At 34.8% G+C, this 18,788-nt stretch overlaps 1 protein-coding gene across 1 annotated transcript; it reads left to right on the plus strand.

Annotated features, from left to right (window-relative positions):
* RAD51AP2 (RAD51 associated protein 2) lies at positions 9,238-18,050 on the plus strand. The gene is given in 5 exon segments (XM_003354916.5): positions 9,238-10,494; positions 10,497-11,525; positions 11,528-12,469; positions 13,636-13,719; positions 17,287-18,050. Coding segments are annotated over 5 exon segments (3,420 nt in total). The 5' UTR covers positions 9,238-9,248; the 3' UTR covers positions 17,406-18,050.

The following is an 18,788-nucleotide window of genomic DNA, read 5'->3' on the forward strand; positions in this document are numbered from 1 at the left end:
ACTTTTTTAAAAATTTTATTTATTTCTTTTTTTCTTTCTTTCTTTCTTTTTTTTTTCTGGTGTGATGCCCAGGAACCAATGACTTTTCTAATTAGCTCAACTTTACTTCTAGTTCTCAGTCCAATCCTCGAGCTATTTCTGAACTTCCTTTATCTCTGAAAAAGTGGAGTTCTACTTTTTTGGACCTTAGGTCATTTTTTGGTTTTCTAGCTGAAATGACTCTCCTGAGGCTGTCTAGATCCTGTTTTTCAAGACCCAGTTCAAGTCTCTCCTTTTTGCCTACCCATTTAGAACTGATTTCATCCTCCACTGAATTCCTTATGGTATCTATTTCTTGATAGTGCTTATTTTATTTATTACTCACTTGGTACGTGCAACCCAACAATTAAAAAAATTACTATTTACTGTATGATGGGTCCCATGCTAAACATTGGAAATACAAAGGTAAACAAGATAAGTGTCAAGGAGCTAACAATTTGGTGAAGGCAATAGTATATATATATAAAAAACCAACTATTATGTCATTTTAAAGTATTACAATAGAGGAGTTCGCTTTGCGGCTCAGCAGAAACGAATCTGACTAGTATCCATGAGGATGCAGTTTCAATCCCTGGCCTTGCTCAGTGGGTTAAGGATCTGGCATTGCTGTGAGCTGTAGTGTAGGTCACAGATGTGGCTCAGATCCTGCATTGCTGTGGCTATGTTGTAGCCTGGCAGCTGCAGCTTTGAATCAACCCCCTAGCTTGGGAACTCCCATATGCCACGAATGCGGCCCTAAAAAGCAAAAAAAAAAAAAAAAAAAAAAAAGGTTAGAATAAATGTCCGAAATGAGGGGACATGGATAAAAATCTATTAGTATAGAGAAGAATGGGAGTTTTATAGAAAATGACAGGCTCATGGGAATGGATAAATGAATGTATCCTTTAAGAATAAGCTTCTGAGCATCATTTCTTCTTGGGTATCTGTCCTAAGTCTCCAGACTAGGTTTGGCCCCCTCTCTTCAGTGCTTGCTTGGATATTCTTCTACTGTAGCACTTATTATATTGTGGTAACTCTGCATGTCTGTTTCCTCTACTATATTGTAAGTTCCTTGAAAAAAAAAGTCCTAGTTTTGAATACCTAATATCAAACATAGTGCCTTGTACATAATGAATACTCAATAAATGTCTTAGGAACTGAACAACAATAGGAAAATATGAGTGTTTGGAGAATAGTAAGCAGTTTTGTGTGGCAGAGTGTGAGAGGCATAGCAGAGGGGAATGAATTGGCTGGACTAGGGCTAGGACAAAGTCGTGAATAACTTGATTAACTAGGTTATCTAATGGGTCAAATATGTGTATATATATAAACATATATATATATATATATATATATTTTAGGGCCACACCCGTGGCATATGGAGGTTCCCAGGCTAGGGGTCGAATTGGAGCTGTAGCCGCTGGCCTACACCACAGCTGCGGCAACTCAGGTTCCCGAGCCGCATTTGCAACCTACACCACAGCTCATGGTAACGCTGGTCCTTAACCCACTGAGCAGGGCCAGGGATTGAACCTGCATCCTCATGGATACTAGTCAGATTTGTCTTCACTGAGCCATGATGGGAACTCCCCAAATATTGTTAATTATCCTTTAATATGCATATTTCTGGCTAGAATGCATTCTTTAGAGACCGGGTTACTATATGTCATAGTATTTATTTCAGTATGAGGTATAGTTCCTTGGACATAGTGGATATCCAGCAAATCAAAAGATAATTAAATCAAATCATCCGTTGAGAGCATCCACTTAAAGTCCTTTGAAAATCCTGTCATTATTTAGTTGTTAATTGTGATGGACTGATAGTGTGCAGTGACTACACTGCTTACTATCATTACCATTACCCTAGATAATGGTAAAAGAAGCATACTTTTGATCCATTATTTTCCTCTGAACTGCACATATTGCCATTCTGAAATCATAGAACTATAAGCAAACTAAAAATATTGAAGTAGTTACTTTTTTGTACGTGGCAAATTTAGGATTCTTCAGTCATAAAACTTATCAAATGAGGTTAAAACTAACATAATTTCATCTTGTTTTTTAAATCAAGTTTTACAGTATATCCTGGTACCAATATTAGGATCTGTGGAATTGTCTGTCTTTGACCTTAGCCAAACAACATATTAAAAACTCTCTGGGGAGTTCCCATCGTGGCGCAGTGGTTAACGAATCTGACTAGGAACCATGAGGTTGCAGGTTCGGTCCCTGCCCTTGCTCAGTGGGTTAACGATCTGGTGTTGCCATGAGCTGTGGTGTAGGCTGCAGATGTGGCTCAGATCCCGCATTGCTGTGGCTCTGGTGTAGGCTGGTGGCTATGGATCCGATTAGACCCCTAGCCTGGGAACCTCCATATGCCGTGGGAGTGGCCCAAGAAAAGGCAAAAAGACAAAAAAAAAAAAAAAAAAAAAATTTCATAAAGAAAAAAACAAAACAACTCTCTGGCTTGCTACACCTACAATTCTGTAGTGAGAATTGATTTACATAGTAATGTATCCGAAGTACATGTATCTATAAGATACAGTTTGGTTCAGTACTATGCTGGTAACTGTTTAACAGCTAGCTTTCTAGAAAGGGGCGAGGGGAGCCCTGATTTGCAGTGTCTGCTGATTTTAGTGATTTAAATATACATACTTCCATCATGGCCCACACCAAGCTACCCACTGAAAATTACTGAAATGCGTGGTTGGGAAGAGATGCTGAGATTGAGTTCATCAAACTGTAGGAGCCTATCCAGCACATAACTAGTTTAATATTAATAATAACTATCATAATTTAAGAAATTTTTGGAGTTCCTGTCGTAGCACAGTGGAAACGAATCCGACGAGGAACTGTGAGATTGCGGGTTCGATCCCTGGCCTCGCTTAGTGGGTTAAGGATCCAGCGTTGCTGTGCGCTGTGGTGCAGGTTGCAGACGCCCAGATCTTGCGTTGATGTGGCTCTGGCTGGCAGCTATAGCTCCGATTAGACCCCTAGCCTGGGAACTTCCACATGATGAGGGTGTGGCCCTAAAAGGACAAAAGCCAAAAAAAAAAAAGAATTTTTTAATGAATATCTTACATGCCTGACTCTCTTCTAAATGCTTTACATGATGCATTTCACTTAACTCACACAACAGCCTATGTGATATGTTCTGTTTTTAAATAGTTACCGAAATGTGAATTTCAGAAAGTTTAAGTAACTTGCTTACATTACACCACTAGGAAGAAGTGAATCCTAGATCCAAGCATAGATAATTTGACTTCTGAGCCTACTCACCAAAATATTATTCTATATTGTCTTCAGGATAAAAAATTATGTTCAGCATAGTTTTTATGTTAAAAGTATTTTGTATTTAATGTAAATGTATGTAATTCCTTAAAAAATTGAAGTAAATTATAATTCTATGAAGTTGCAATGTCCAGCTAAACATTTTGCAATCAACCAAAGTGACTAACTTAGCAGAAAAAAGCAGGAGTTCCCATTGTGGCTCTGTGGTTAACGAATCCAACTAGGAACCATGAGGTTGCAGGTTTGATCCCTGGCCTTGCTTAGTGGGTTGGGGATCCGGCATTGCTGTGAGCCAGATGCAGCTCCGATCTGGCGTTGCTGTGTGCTACAGCTCTGATTAGACCCCCTAGCCTGGGAACCTCCATATTCTGCAGGAGTGGCCCTAGAAAAGTCAAAAAGACAAAAAGAGAAAACAATCTAAGTAATTATAAGTTTGCATGATGAAAAAATGATAGACATTTTGCCATTTAAAAATCTTGAAAAGATGCTTGTGGAAGGTTAATTGAAAAGAATCACAATATTTTTAAAAAGAGGTGCTATTTACAGTTGCATGAATTCCAGAATAATATGGACTCTTATTTCAGCAGTAAAAAATCTTTTAATTGATGCTGAAAGTTATTGGAACATCAAATGGATGTTTTAAATAGTTTAACATTCCCATATGGTTTTCCAACACTGAGAACTCAGGAAAAAGATTATTTTTGAATAGCTGAACATGCAAAAAAATATAATAATACACTAATGAAGTGATATTTAGAACAAAAAAGAACGGGGAGCATATAAAACTGTGGGTATCTAAACATACAACATGGCTATAAACTTTGGAATGACTTTAGAAAATTTTAAGTAAGCCCTGACACTATGCTTTAGACAAATGAACCAGCATTTGCCCACACTTTGGACTCATGAAAGGGCCTTATGTATATACATAAGGAATGGTGAGAAGTTTAGTGCTTCAGGAAAGCAAATTGTATTGTGGAAGTAGATGCAGAAGCTAAAAAAACAGTTTGCAGAACTATGAGGAAATATGCATGCCAAATTAAAGAGTTTGTGTTTTATTCTGTAAGTATCAAAGAACTTTCAGAATGTTTCAAAAGAAGTTTCAAAAAGTTTCAACTTTCAAAAGAAGTTCTTAAATCAAGAAGTAACAGTGTGGAGTTCCTGTCATGGCACAGCAGAAATGAATCAGACTCGGAACCATGAGGTTGTGGGTTCAATTCCTGGCCTTGCTCAGTGGGTTAAGGATCTGGCATTGCTGTGAGCTGTGGTGTAGTCACAGATGCGGCTCAGATCCTGAGTTGCTATGGATGTGGTGTAGGCTGGTGGCAACAGCTCCGATTAGACCCCTAGCCTGGGAACCTCCATATGCCAAAGGTGCAGCCCTAAAAGGACAAAAGACAAAAAAAAAAAAAAAAAAAAAAGAAAGAAAGAAAGAAAAAAGAACAGTGATTAATATTTTAAGAAATGTCTTATAGTGATGTTGGGTAGAAGTTGAGGGGAGACTAGTAAAAAAAGAATAGTTCGTTATAATATTATCACAATATCCTCAGCAAGAGTTGATAAGGCCTGAAATAAAGCTGAAATATTATGGATAAAGAATTGTGGGTTAGTGCCAGGGTCATATTTGATGTAAAATCAACAAGATCTGATGAATGTCTACATAAGGGGTTGGATGATGGAGAAAGACAGTAAAAAAGAGAAAAAGTTAAGAATAATATTACAACTTTGTAGTTTAGGAGACTGGGTAGATAATGATATTAATGAAAATTGACAACAAGGAGGTGATTTACAGCTTAAAGTATTCAGATATACGTTGTCTCATTTAAGATGATATTTATAAGTTACTGTTATTGCTCTGCTGAAAGGTTAATTTAACTTGTGGGTATACAGAGCATCATGGATTTCTGAAATAATTTCCCAATTAGAGCTTATTAGGAACTTGATAAAAAGTGGTATTTGTTAAAGTGCTAAAGTATGGTTATTTATAGCTGTGCTTATTTTAAATATTTTTTTATTAAGTGGTATTTTCCTCTCTAATCCTATATTTGGTTTAAATGTTTTTGTTAGTTGTTCTTATTAAGTATTTAATATATATATGATTATCTTATCAGTCTGAAATGAAGTTTTAGGTTTAGTGTGTTTATTCATCACTTACATGATGTATTAAAAGACATAAAAGATATGGAAACAAGCTAAATGCCCATGACAGATGAATAGATTAGGAAGATGTGGCACATATGCACAATGGAATACTACTCAGCCATAAAAAAGAACAAAATAATGCCATTTGCAGCAACATGAATAGAACTAGAGATTATCATACTAAGTGAAGTAAGTAAGGAAGAGAAAGAGAAATACTACATGATATCATTTATTTTTGGAATCTAAAATATTACACAGATGAACCTATCTACAGAATAGAAACTATTTCACAGACATGGAGAGCAGACTTGTGGTTGCCAAGGGGGATGGGGAGAGAATAGGATGGACTGGGAATTTGGAGTTAATAGATGCAAATTATTACATTTAGAATGGATAAGCAATGAGGTCCTGCTGTATAGCACAGGGAACTATATCCAATCACTTGTGATAGAATATGATGGAAGATAATGTGAGAAGAGTGTGTATATATGTGTGACTGTGTCACTTGCTGTACAGCAGAAATTGACAGAACATCATAAGTCAACTATAATTTAAAAGAAGACAGAAGAGAAAAACTGCTGTGTCAAATATCTGGTCTTACCATGAAACTTAAATGATGTTAAAACTGGTAATATTTTAGGTCACTTTTTGGCTTTGTGGTGTAACATCTCAAGCAGATCCCCATTTTAACACATAAAACCAAAACCAAAGCAAGCTTAAAATACTCTCAAGGCATCATTAAATCCATTTGAATTGGTAGAGGTATAGTAACAGTAATATTCCTTATTTTCTCATTATCTGAAGTACTTAGTATGAGGCACTGGTGATGGAAAAAAATGACTAGACCTCTACCCTGATTAACACAGGGTCTAGTAGAGGGGATATAAACAACTCAATATAATAAGAGATTTTAAGGAGTTCCTGTATGGCTCAGCAGCTTAAGGATCCGGTTTTCAGGTTTTCAGCACTATGGTGTGGGTTTGATCCCTGGCCTGGGAACTTCTCCATGCCACAAGAATGCCCCCTGCCCCCTCCAGAAAAGGTATTTTGTGTTATACTACAGTTGAAAATAAAGTTCTATAGGAACACAGGTGAGGATACAAGTAATTTTGCCTGGAGTTTGGATAGAGCAGGGACAAGATAAGAAGCTTTCACAGTGGAAGTAAATATTGGATAGGACCATTTTAGGCTGAATAAGAATGTATCAGATGGAGAAAGAGAAGGACATTGAGGACATCAAGGAAAAACAAGAAAATAACTGTCTGGTGCAGGCAGCACAGGGCAAATTAAAAAAAAGATGAAGCCAAAAAATTAAGGTAGCATTTGGTTGTGAAGATCTGCCATACTATGCTAAGGATATTGGATTTAAGCATCCTGTGGTACTGAGTGAATTTCTCACTTAATTCTTACAGGAGCTTGTGTCATATTTTCAATATGGACAGGGTTTATCTCCTGAACTCACTCATTCTATCGTTCCTTCAGAGCTGATCTGTAATAGGGCACCGAGCTGAAAGGAATGCCAGGTATTGGCCTTAAAGCTCAGTTTACCATTATTAAAGGAGGGAGGAGTTTTCAAAGGAAGGACAGATATAGTGATAAAGAAAAATGTGACATTTGAAAAGGGCTTTGAAGCATAGGTAAGATTTTAACAATCTCATTTATGTTTTGATTAAGATGAATTGAAGATACTTTTTTTTTCATCTCATAACTATTTTCAAGGTAGCATTTAAAAGATAAAGGGAAAAACACACATTAGTAGTTTCAGCAGGTGTTGATTGAAATGACCATAGTCATTAATGTAATGTTTAAATAAGTTCAGGAAAAGATTTCTATTTTCTGTCTTCATTGCTTTAAGTGTTTCAGAATAGGGGGAAAAAACTTTATACATTTCTGTATACTTAACAGCATCGCAGACATAGTTCTCAAACAACTAAGTTAAATTGAAAACTTCTGAGTTTTGTTTCAGCTCTAGTCCTTAAACAATGCATAGTTTTAAAATAATGGTATGACAGAGATCTAAAAAAGTGTATCCTGGAGTTCTCTGGTGGCTCAGCAGGTTAAGGATCCAAGAGTTGTTACTGCTGCAGCTTGGATCCCTGGCCCAGAGCTTCCACATGCCACAGGCACAGCAAAAAAAAAAAAAAAAAAAAAAAAAAAAAAAAAAAAAAAAAAAAAAAAAGGGGTGTTCTTGGGAAAATTAGCAAGATGAAGAGACAAACACCAAGTTACAAATCAATCTAGAATCACAAAGCCATTACATTTACTATGCAGATAGAAAGCTTATTTCTAACATCACGTTAATGTACCAATTATATCCACCTTGGCTATGCAAGTCCGTGTATGGGCTGATGAAAGTATAGAATAGAGTGCATTGGAATGGAATGTAGAATTTTAGAAGGGCTGGGATAAAAAAGCAATGGCACTTAAGATATACAGAAGCAGCACTTTGAACCACTGCCACATCCTTCTTTATAGTCGTTAATAAATTAATTGTACTGGAAGGCTTTCTACAACTTTAAGTAAACATTTCTCTGGAGGAATTCACAAGTTAAAGTAATAAAAAATACCTAGAATTGGAAGCACAGTATGCCTAAGTGTATTTATAAGACAGGAGGCTGATGAACAGCTTATTGCCTAAAGTAGAGTGCCAGTCATATCTTGCCACTTACACTCCTATGGGTTCTGAAATTAGGATTCCTGTTACACATTATTGTAGTTCTTATATATATATATTTTTAAACCAGGGAACATGAAACTTATCAAATTTAAAACAGTCATCAAGGGGATTGAAGTTTTTGATTGCTGAGCAGCAATTACACGTTTCTTAACAAACATGTATATAATAGTAATAATAAACATTGAAAAATTTTCTTTGGAATTATTATGACAGTCACAAAATTCAGAATTGACTGAAAAAATAAATTATTCTCAAAGCAGGGGAAAAAGAAAATAACATTTACAAGATTATGTGTGAGTCAGAACTTTATGATTATTTATGCTTACAATAAATAGAATAGCTGAAACATATAATTTTTTTCTTTTTAGGTAATTGTATTTATAATACTGGGGAAGAAACCCCCACAGCGCATATGAAAACTTTTTTTTTACAGTCTTAAAGTGAAGATTAATAATTATCTGAATAATAATTTCCACACTTTTCCTAAAATGTTTAGATTAAGTACCAGTGCCTTCTCCCAAAACGCACTTCATGAGTGAAGTGGAAATATGATTTTAAATGTCACTGGGATGATTAAAAGCATTTTAAAAAGTTTTTCCAGACACAGATGTGGTCTGGTATTTAAGGAACTACACGGTTTTACTGGAGGAAGCGTTCGAGAGAAGCTGTGGAGAAGTCTCTTCTGAGGAAAACATAAAATTTTAGAATTTAAAAGATAAAGCTGTTTCCGTTCACGAATTTTAAAATACAAACAGATTCGGACTTTTCTCTTGAATTCTACCAGAGGGAAGAAAAAGTTTAGACCAGCTACAGTTGCAACAGCAGCAAGGAGCGCTAAAAATAGACAATGTAACGGCTCCAGACGCTCGGTGCTTTGAGGTAGAGACCTCACGACGCTCTGGGGATCCCGGTGGATGGGGGCGGGGCCTAGACCTGGGCAGTGGGGTGTGGCTGGGGCGTGGTCGGGGCGGGCTAGCCCTGAAGCTGAACCTAAGACTAGGCCTCAAGGGGCGTGTCAGGGGCGTGGCCGAGGCGGGCTCTAGAGGGTGGGGTGGCTCCGCCTCGCCCGCTAAGACACTGACGCCAGGCAGAAGCCTCAGACAGGTTCCGTCAGTTTGCTGTCATGTCGTTCCCACGTCGCGCGCCGAGAGTTGCCGGGCTCAGGGAGCCTGCCTCCCTTTTACTGCCTCCTGACGACCCTGATTCCCAACCACCCAGTAATAAGCGGTTGCGTCTTGAGGAACCGAGTTGCATTTCTGAGGCGAGGTGGAGGCTGCCGTTGGTGCCTCGCTTGTCTGAGGCGGAAAAAGTCTGGGAGCCGTCGCCCAGACCCTTCAAGGCGCTCCTGGTTTCTGCTAAAGAGCCTTTTGATAACTCCCCTGACTCGTGTGTGGAGAAATCCGTCAGTGAGAAACAGATATGTAATCTGGGGTGCCAAAATAGCCAATTTGAGATGAGTAGTTGTTTGCCGTCTCTCCCTACACAAAATCTTGATTCTGGTTTGAGGTCTTCCAGAAGGTCTTGTGAACCAGGACTGTATTTCAGAGAGGTCTTCAGTGTTTATTGCAGTGATAGATCTGAAGCGGAGGCTGGTCGGCTGCCCAACACCTCTGTATATGATATTCATGGGATTAAAAACGACGATGGAAAACAATATTTAGTCCAAGGGAGAGACAGTAGTCAGAAAGACAATAATTACACACAACAGACAGCAAATCCATTTTTAGATGTTACTTTTTACAAGGAAGCCAACTCAACATTTCATAATATTAAGAACAGATGTAAAGCTGACAGTGTTATGCCATCGAAGAGAAAAGAAATTAGCGTTTCAGCATCCACACTAAAAATATCAAAATCTCAAAACCAGCCCAGCATAGAAATTGCCAAAACCAGTTATTTTAGAGATAGCAGCACAATGAGTCTTCCTGAGTTTCCAACTGATTTAAATAGCAAAATGTCCTCTGTCTATTTAAAGGAACTAGCAAAGAAAAATGACAAAAATGAGGCATATGTTAGCGATTTCACAAACATTTACTGGTCTCAAAATAGACCTGATGTTAAGAAGCAAAACTTAGAGGATGACAAAAAAACTATGGATGCAGAAAATGTTTTTTCTGAATGTTATGAAAGTAACCACCAGTCACGCAGTAATCAAAGTGTTTGCATAAGAAAAAAAGGCTTGATCAGTTTACACTATTATAACCACAGTAGTATCAAGTTTGATGTAAGAGACTCTGCAAAGAATTTCAGTATAAAACTAGAAAACGCAAATTGGGAAGAAGCAGAGTTGTGCTTGGACCGTTACATATTTCCCAGATTGGAAAACTCGCAAAGATGGGACTATAATATTAGACATATTTTAAGAAAAAATAGGGAAATTGTTGGGTTATGGATAATTACAAAACTAAATGCACAAATGTGAAAAAAACTAGAGAAATACTGAATTTGCAAGAATTATTAGAAATAGATCTTTTAAGCAGAGAAGATTATTACAATACAAAAGCCATGACAACATATGAAGAACAATCAGAACCTCTCATAATAGGAACACTGGGTAGTCAAAAAGTTTTAATAAATTTTTTTTGGTTAAAAGGTAAAGAAGAAAATGGTAATATGCTACAGTTGAAATGTTACATTACACAAAAAGACTTTTATTTAAGCAATATTTTTGAAAGTTTCATTGCAGAAGTTTTTTATTTACATAAAAGTATTTCAGGAAATCAAAGAGATAGTAGTATTTTAATCTGGTATGAAATTTTGAAGTATAAAAAGCAAACTGATGTTCAAAATCGAATAACTGGGAATGAGAATGTCAATAGAAGGAATGATATTTTAAGCATATATTTACAAACCAGTGTTTCAGATCCTCTCAGTATTATATGGAAAACCAACATACCTTCTTTGCTCAATAACTTGGACTCTTTAACAATAAATGAAAACGGTTCTAAATTAGAAGAGGGATGCATTTTCAAATGGATAATGTATTTGAATTATCCAAAAAATGTTACAGTGGAAAACCATATTATATATCTAGCTAGAATTTTAACTTTTTCAAGACTATTAGAAGATAATATGAAACCTATGTTAGAGAAAAGAAGGCTGTTTAAATCTGAACACATTTTTGAAGAGTCTAAGAAAAAACTTACCAGTTCCTTTAGTATGACAACTAAAAACATACATTTTCCAATTTTTGAAACATATGAAAAAATTCCTCTTTTTATGGACTTTGATGACATCAATGAATTTTTTTTAACAAAAGAAACTAGTTACAAGAATAAGAATTGTCTTAAACAACTCACGAATGTGGAAAATTGGGTTCACTGTAGTCCTAAAGTTGTTAAAACATATGTTAAGTCTGGTCTTCGATTTATACAGAATGACCAGAAATATATTAATAAAAAAATTATGAAATAAACATACAGAACCAAGATTTATATGCTGGAGGGGAAAAAAAGCGTAATCAGATCAGTAGATTTAATTTTAAATACATATTTGAGGATTTCTTCAATATTAGGCAACAGGCTATACCAGCAAGCTATAGCAAAAAGCATAGTGAACAAATCACTCCCAGGACTATAACTCAGGTGCTAAATTTTGGAAACTTGCTAAGTGAAATTGAAGACAGAAAACATGACTTAATTTTGAAGGAGGAAGTAAAAGTCACAGCACAAAGTTTAATAAATGGTTGCCAAGTTTATGAAGATATTAAGATAAAAAAGGAAGAGAAAAATATTTTTTATTCAATGGAGGACATGGTTTCTATGCAACCGGTTTTATTAACGAGGAAGAAAGTAGATATGGAAGAAACTAAGTATGCTAATCAAAATAATGTAGCTGACAGAAATGAATATGAGAGTATTTTGCAAGAAAGTGAGTTAGCTAATTCAAAGCATTTTCATCCAGAGAATGACTCCTCAGAATGTGTTAATCGTCAATTCGAAACTCATTCAAGTGTAGGGAACAATGAATGTTTTCAGGACTTAACTGCCAAGTGTTTATCCACAGCCTCTGTGACAATAGTAAACGATTTTGAGATGAAGAGTAAATTTGATTTAGTACTTGAAGAACTTCGTATGTTTCATGAAATTAGTAAGGAAAATGAAATTCTAACCACTGTGGAAACCAACAATGGGCAAGAAAATTACTTTGGAGAAAATAGTGATGTTGAGGAGGTAACAATGAAGATAAGAAAGGGTTTGAAAATGGGTCCCAATATGCATAAGAAACACCAAAGTTTATTTAAATGGAAAACAGTATCCAAAAATGGAGAACATGAAGTTCGTAGTGAAAATTGCTCTCTAAGAACATCAGAGGAAGAATTACTCTATTCTACTTCTGAGGAAGGTATGAAAATAGTTTTTAATTGTTCCTTCTGAGACTTTAAAAAATGGTGCTTTTTTTCTGTGTAGGCCACATATATAATATTGGCAAAAAAAGATAAAGTGTAAGGCAGTGTTTATTGATGCATATTTTTCTATGAAGTGTTGTTCAAACACTAAATAACATACTGAAGTTGAGGGAACAAGTGATGAAATTTTTAAAGAAGATTTGGGGAATTGTCCTGCTTTATTTATCTAAATATTAGGAGCCAATGGGAGGAAAATTATTTCTGATAAAGTGATTTGTTTATAGATTAATGTTTTATGTACACATTTTTTACTGTAACAAATGACATTTTAAAACTTATTTTATTGAAGTATAGTTGATTTACAATGTTAGTTTCTTCTGTACAGCAAAGTGATATATTCTTTTTCATATTCTTTTCCATTATGGTTTATCACAGGATATTGAATATAGTTCCCTATGCTATAGAGTAGGACCTTGTTGTGTATCCATTCAATATTTAAGAGTCTGCATCTTCTAATCCCAAACTCACAATTCATTCCTACCCACTACCCCTCCTTGGCAACCACAAGTCTGTTCTGTATGTCTGTGAGTCTGTTTCTGTTTCATAGTTAAGTTCCTTTGTGTCGTATTTTAGATTCCACATGTAAATATACTGCAAATGGAATTATTTCATTCTTTTTTATGGCTGAGTAGTTTTCCATTATGTATATGTACCACCTCTTCATCCACTCGTCTGTTGGTGGACATTTAGGCTGTTTTCTTGTCTATTGTAAATAGTGCTGCAGTGAACATTGGGGTGCGTGTATCTTTTTGAATTGGAGTTTCAATCAGACTCCAACTGCAGGATCATATGGTAACTCTTGGTTTGCAGGATTGCAGGATCATATGGTAGCTCTTGGGTTTTTTTGTTTTGTTTTGTTTTTAAGGAAATCTTCATACTGTTTTCCATTGTGGCTGCACCAATTTACATCCCAACAACAGTGTAAACGTTTTTATTCATACTGTCTCCAGTGTTTGTTATTTGTAGACATTAATGATGGCCATTCTGACTGGAATGAGATAGTACTTCATTGTATTTTTGATTTTCATTTCTCTAATAATTAACAATATTGAGCATCTTTTCATATGTTGTTGGTCATTTGTATGTTGATCTTTATTTTTAGATTGTGAAAAACCTTCACCTAAGAGACCAGCTTTTTTCTCGGATGAATTTAAGGAAGAAAAATTTAATTATTCACTGAAGGGAGGTAAGATTTTTGGTTATTTTCTATAATGCTTTCTCAAATGATTAATGCATTCTTACATTTTTAGCATGAGGAAAATATGCTTTTGTTAAAAGTAAATAGAAAAATTTAATACTTTTGTAAACAGTAAAAATTTATTAATGCAAATTCCAATAGTTAAAAACTGGTTAGAAATTAAAATATTTAGAATGTTATTAGGAAATTTACTCTATAAAACTCTTTTAATATTTGCAATGATGCATTGCAATAATTATATGATATATTAAATATATCAAATATGCACATCAATGTATGTAACAATTTTGTTTTAGCAAAAACAAAAAAGGCATTTAAGTTGGATTTACATTGATGAGATGTTACTTAGAATTATAAATTTATTATCATTGTTTTCTATCCTTTAAATATTATGTGGCCCTTTATATGGATATTTTATATAGTAATTTTGAAAGAAACTAGCATCTTTAAATATATTAACATGATTTAAAGCTATGGCATTTAAATTTTTGATTACTATAAAAAATCAAACTAAAGAATGAAGACTAGATCTAGAAAATAATGATGTAGGTGAAATGTATTTACCAAAATATCTTCAGTGATGCGTCATTTCTCAAAGCATTTCTCCTGGCTTCTTATCAGTAAAATGCTGTCCCTGGTACTTTTATTCAATCACTTTAGAACTGTGTAATTTCCTGTTTTCTTAGCTTATAATGAAATACTCTTAAAAGTAATCCAAATTCTTAGAAGATTAAAAGCTCCTGAGTAACTTCTTCTCCCCTGAATAAAGGAAATCATTGAGGGAACAATATTCAAGGTGATTAAAAGCAAGGTGGTGGAACTGGCCTGAGAAGGTTAGGGGTTATTTCTTCCTGGACAAGAAAGGAAGAAATTGGGTTTAGGAACATATTTTGTGATAGAATATAGGAAGATTAGAGACCACAAACCCATATCGTCATCACGATAATAATTGTGATATTGAGGTAGATTAAAGTATCTGCCCAAATTGGAAAAGAAATGTTGGTAGAAATATGTATTGTGCCTTCACAAGGGAAAGTGCTTCCTGTCATGAAATATGAAAAATAATGTATGAAGTCAGCCAGACTTATTTAATATCATGTTAGGATAGTTGTCTTGAATCTACTTTCAGGGTGCATAAAATGGAATGATCTTCTTGAGGCTTAAAATCCACAGCGTAAGGGAAAACTTGGGAGATCCTGGGAAATGGGGATAACTAACTAACTGTTTGATACCTACCCACCCACATCCTGAGGCCTCCAACTAAAGTTTCTAACTGCTACTCTCTCCAGTGCATCCTATCTACCTTTGTCTCTCTCTCCTCTCTCTGGTGTGGGGAAGGTTTGTATGTAGTTTGAAATTATTTTGAGTGTGTTATACGCCAGCCACCCAATGCGCCAGTGCTTTATATAACTTTTAGCACCAATACTTTTCTAACTTTATGTCAGCCAAGGAATATCTCTAGTTATCTGGCTCTATAAGGATTGAGTCATTAGCTACTGTACTTGCTGACCTTTAACACACCCTTAAGGAGTTTGGGGCAGAGATCAGGAATAAAGCATTCTGTGCTCTGGAAAAACTAGTGCGATAGGGCTTCACATAGCTAGATATTTTCACGAGAAAATTGTATGAACCCAATTTATTGCGTCTTATCATGCTTTGAAAAGCACTAAAATTATTAACTAAGATATCTGTTCCTCATGATAATCAGTATTCTTCTACTGAGTTATGTGTTTAATTGCCTGTACCCTTTCTCCAAAATCACACATATGCTGACCTCCTCCCTTACCTCTTCAGAGCAGTGCCTCAGAGCTACCTGAGAGGCGTATTCCAGGCTGTGGTTTTCAGTAAGTCCCCAGATAAAACTGAAACTCACAGCTCTCATGTTGTGCATTTTTATTTTCATTTGACATATGCATCATTTGGGAGTCTTGTTAAAATAATCCTGATTTTGTTGTGCAGTAAGCCCTAAGATTCTGCATTCCTGTCAAGCTCCTAGAAAATGGAGATGCTGCTGGTCTTTGAGTTCCAAGTCTGAATTGAGATGGAACTTTGAGTTGCAAGGATTTAGAAAACAGTTGAGTTAGAATTATTTCTAAAAGACCACTAATAAACTTCATGACTTTTTTCTTTTACATTGATTTTTAAATGAACAATATCTGACATTATGCTGAATGTTTAGAATTGTTAAACAATGCAATGCAGTAAATTAATCCAGTGTGTAGCAATAACAAAAGGTATAATAATTTATTTAATAAAAGGTAGGAAATCCAAGAGACAAAGAAGCATATCTTTATAACCACAGTTCAATGACTGTGTAAAGTCATGTGCTTTGTAAAAGACCTGCTGTTGATACAAATTGGTTCAGTGATTTCCTATCCATTGCAAAATTACCAGAAGTATCTGTTGTATTAGAATATGAAAGAGGGAAGATATATTTTGAAAAACTAATCAAAAAGGCTAATCATGGCTTTGTTCTGAAATAGTAATTTCATAATAAAGAAGTATTCTTAGCATAAACTTCTGAAATTATCTAATTTATAACCAAATCTAGTGTATCAGACATCCAACAATTTTATTTTAGTTAGATCATCCCTTTTTGTTCAAAAAATGAAACAAATCTAGAAATACATTTTCCTCTTGTTTTTATAATTAACTTTATAATTTTAATGTGAATAAAGTATCATAAACTGATATATAGCTAATTTTGTGTTGTTTTCTCCCTATATACATACAGCTAAATTTTGTATTTTATTTCATTATTGTTTACATATATACACACACAGATCCTATTTGATTCAGCCTAGTAGAAATCATGCTTTTTACCTTGTATTTAGTGTTGGGTTGATTACACTGTTTTAAATATAATATGCTGCTATGTTATGTCATACTAATTCGTTATAGCTTGATACATTTCCAGCTTTACATACATACGCTACAGTTTATTTATTTATTTTTAACTACTCAAAGTTATAGGTATTTTTATATTTCATTACCATGAGCAGTTGATTCTGCCTGTTTGGTTAACTGATTTAGTAACATATATACCTCCATAAAACATTGAAACTTTTTAGAAAATGCTAGTGTGATATTAAATAAAAACTTCTAAATTAGATCTCTCCATCAATGCATAACAGATGAAATACATTTGTGCTTTATTATTGATAATAATCTCTATTAGAAGCCAAATGTATTTATTAACAATATAGCCTAGTCACTTCTAATAGAAAAAAAATAACATGGTTTTTACATCAACTATATATATATTTTTGTTGTTTATATTAAGTTAGAGCGCCTGATTGGAATGCTGATTTTATTCAGCTGTTATTTTATGTTGGGCAAGTTACTTTTGTGTCTGTGTTTGTATGCTGAGTTTTCCATATTTAAAATATGGAGATAGGATGAAGTAAACTAATGCATTCAAAGCACTTAGATAAGTGACTCAGTAATAAGTGTTGTTGCTAGTGTCATGATTAGAAGTTAGTGAAAAAATTTTAAGCATAGACACTATAAGTGATTTTTACTCCCTTATGTACTTCTACTGTCTTATATTTTTAGGTAGTAATTTTTCACATGGAATTTCAAGAGTACTACCTCTTAAGACATGCAGTCGACCAATCAGAATTGGTTTGTCAAGAAAAGCTAAGCTTAAACAACTCCATCCCTATCTGAAATAAATGTTACAAGAACTTTAAAGAAGATATTGGACTTTAATATTTCAAAATATTTTATATTTTTAAATCTTTTGTTTCTTTCTTTGGATAAATGTGTTCTTCTAGCTTGGGAGTTTTGGTATTTCTATATTATAAAATATGGAGAAGGTTTTGTGTGTATGTGTCAATTATCTAATTACCTTTAAATGTTATAAAATATTTCATTAGTGTTTTCATAGCATGTTACAATATACACATTAAAAGCCTTTCATAATCTTATAAAACATGTCAACATTCTTTTTCATGATATATGTATAGAAAGCTTTTGTGGAAAACATTGATAGTGTATATAGGTTTCTCAAAAGGATCTGTGACTCATGAAAGGCAATGAACGCACTCTTCTAATCCACTCTTCCTATTTTTCAAGTGAAAAAAGAGATGTGCGAAGAGGGTGGGTAAGATTTTCAAGATCATTTGGTCCTTATCAGGATTGGGATAGGGACACGTTCCTTTGCAGTAATTTTTTCACCCTTTTCTCCATTCAGTTTCAAGTTTTTATTTCCCTCTTCAGAGTCTTTCTTTGGCCCCAGGGCAGAATTATGATCATGCAGTTAATACTTACTATTAATTTATTCAATCATAAAACAATTTTTTTTTTCTTTTTAGGGCTGCACCCGCGGCATATGGAGGTTCCCAGGCTAGGGGCTGAATCAGAGATGTGGCCGCTGGCCTATGCCACAGCCATAGCCACACAGGATCCAAGCCACGTCTGCAACCTAAAACACAGCTCACGGCAATGCCGGATCCTTAACCCACTGAGACAGGCCAGGGATCAAACCTGCATCCTCACGGATGCTAGTCAGATTTGTTAACTGCCGAGCCATGATGGGAATGCCAATAAAACAAAAGTATTTTGATACTACTTTGATTGCATTAGGCTCAGTAATAAAATACATAAGAAGGCATGTATATGACCTTGCCTTGTAAGTAAGTAGAGCTTACTTTCTGTGTTTGAGATTGGTAGAGAAATTTATGATATATGTAATTTTAAGGTAACCATTGGTAGAGTAAGGCTTTTCAAAACTCTTGGCCAAGAACTAACAATAAAGTGGGCTACTTAGCAAAAAGTAAGAAAAGACGGAAGCATCGAGAAAACATAAAAATCAGAAAGCACACGACAAACGAAGACTAATGTATCAATTCACAAAATAAATATTACTGGATTAAATTATCCTATTATAAGCCAAAGTTCTCAGACACTAAAAACCATTTCAAATTCAGTTCTATTCATTAATTTTCATCCCTTACCATGTACTTTCCAACTTCAATACCCTGCTCTAATTTCTTCTTTTCCCCCACAGAACTCATCACCTTCTCACACACTATATACTTTATATCTTGCTGTAA

Source organism: Sus scrofa, chromosome 3 (assembly GCF_000003025.6).
Source record: "Sus scrofa isolate TJ Tabasco breed Duroc chromosome 3, Sscrofa11.1, whole genome shotgun sequence".
NCBI lineage: Eukaryota > Metazoa > Chordata > Mammalia > Artiodactyla > Suidae > Sus > Sus scrofa.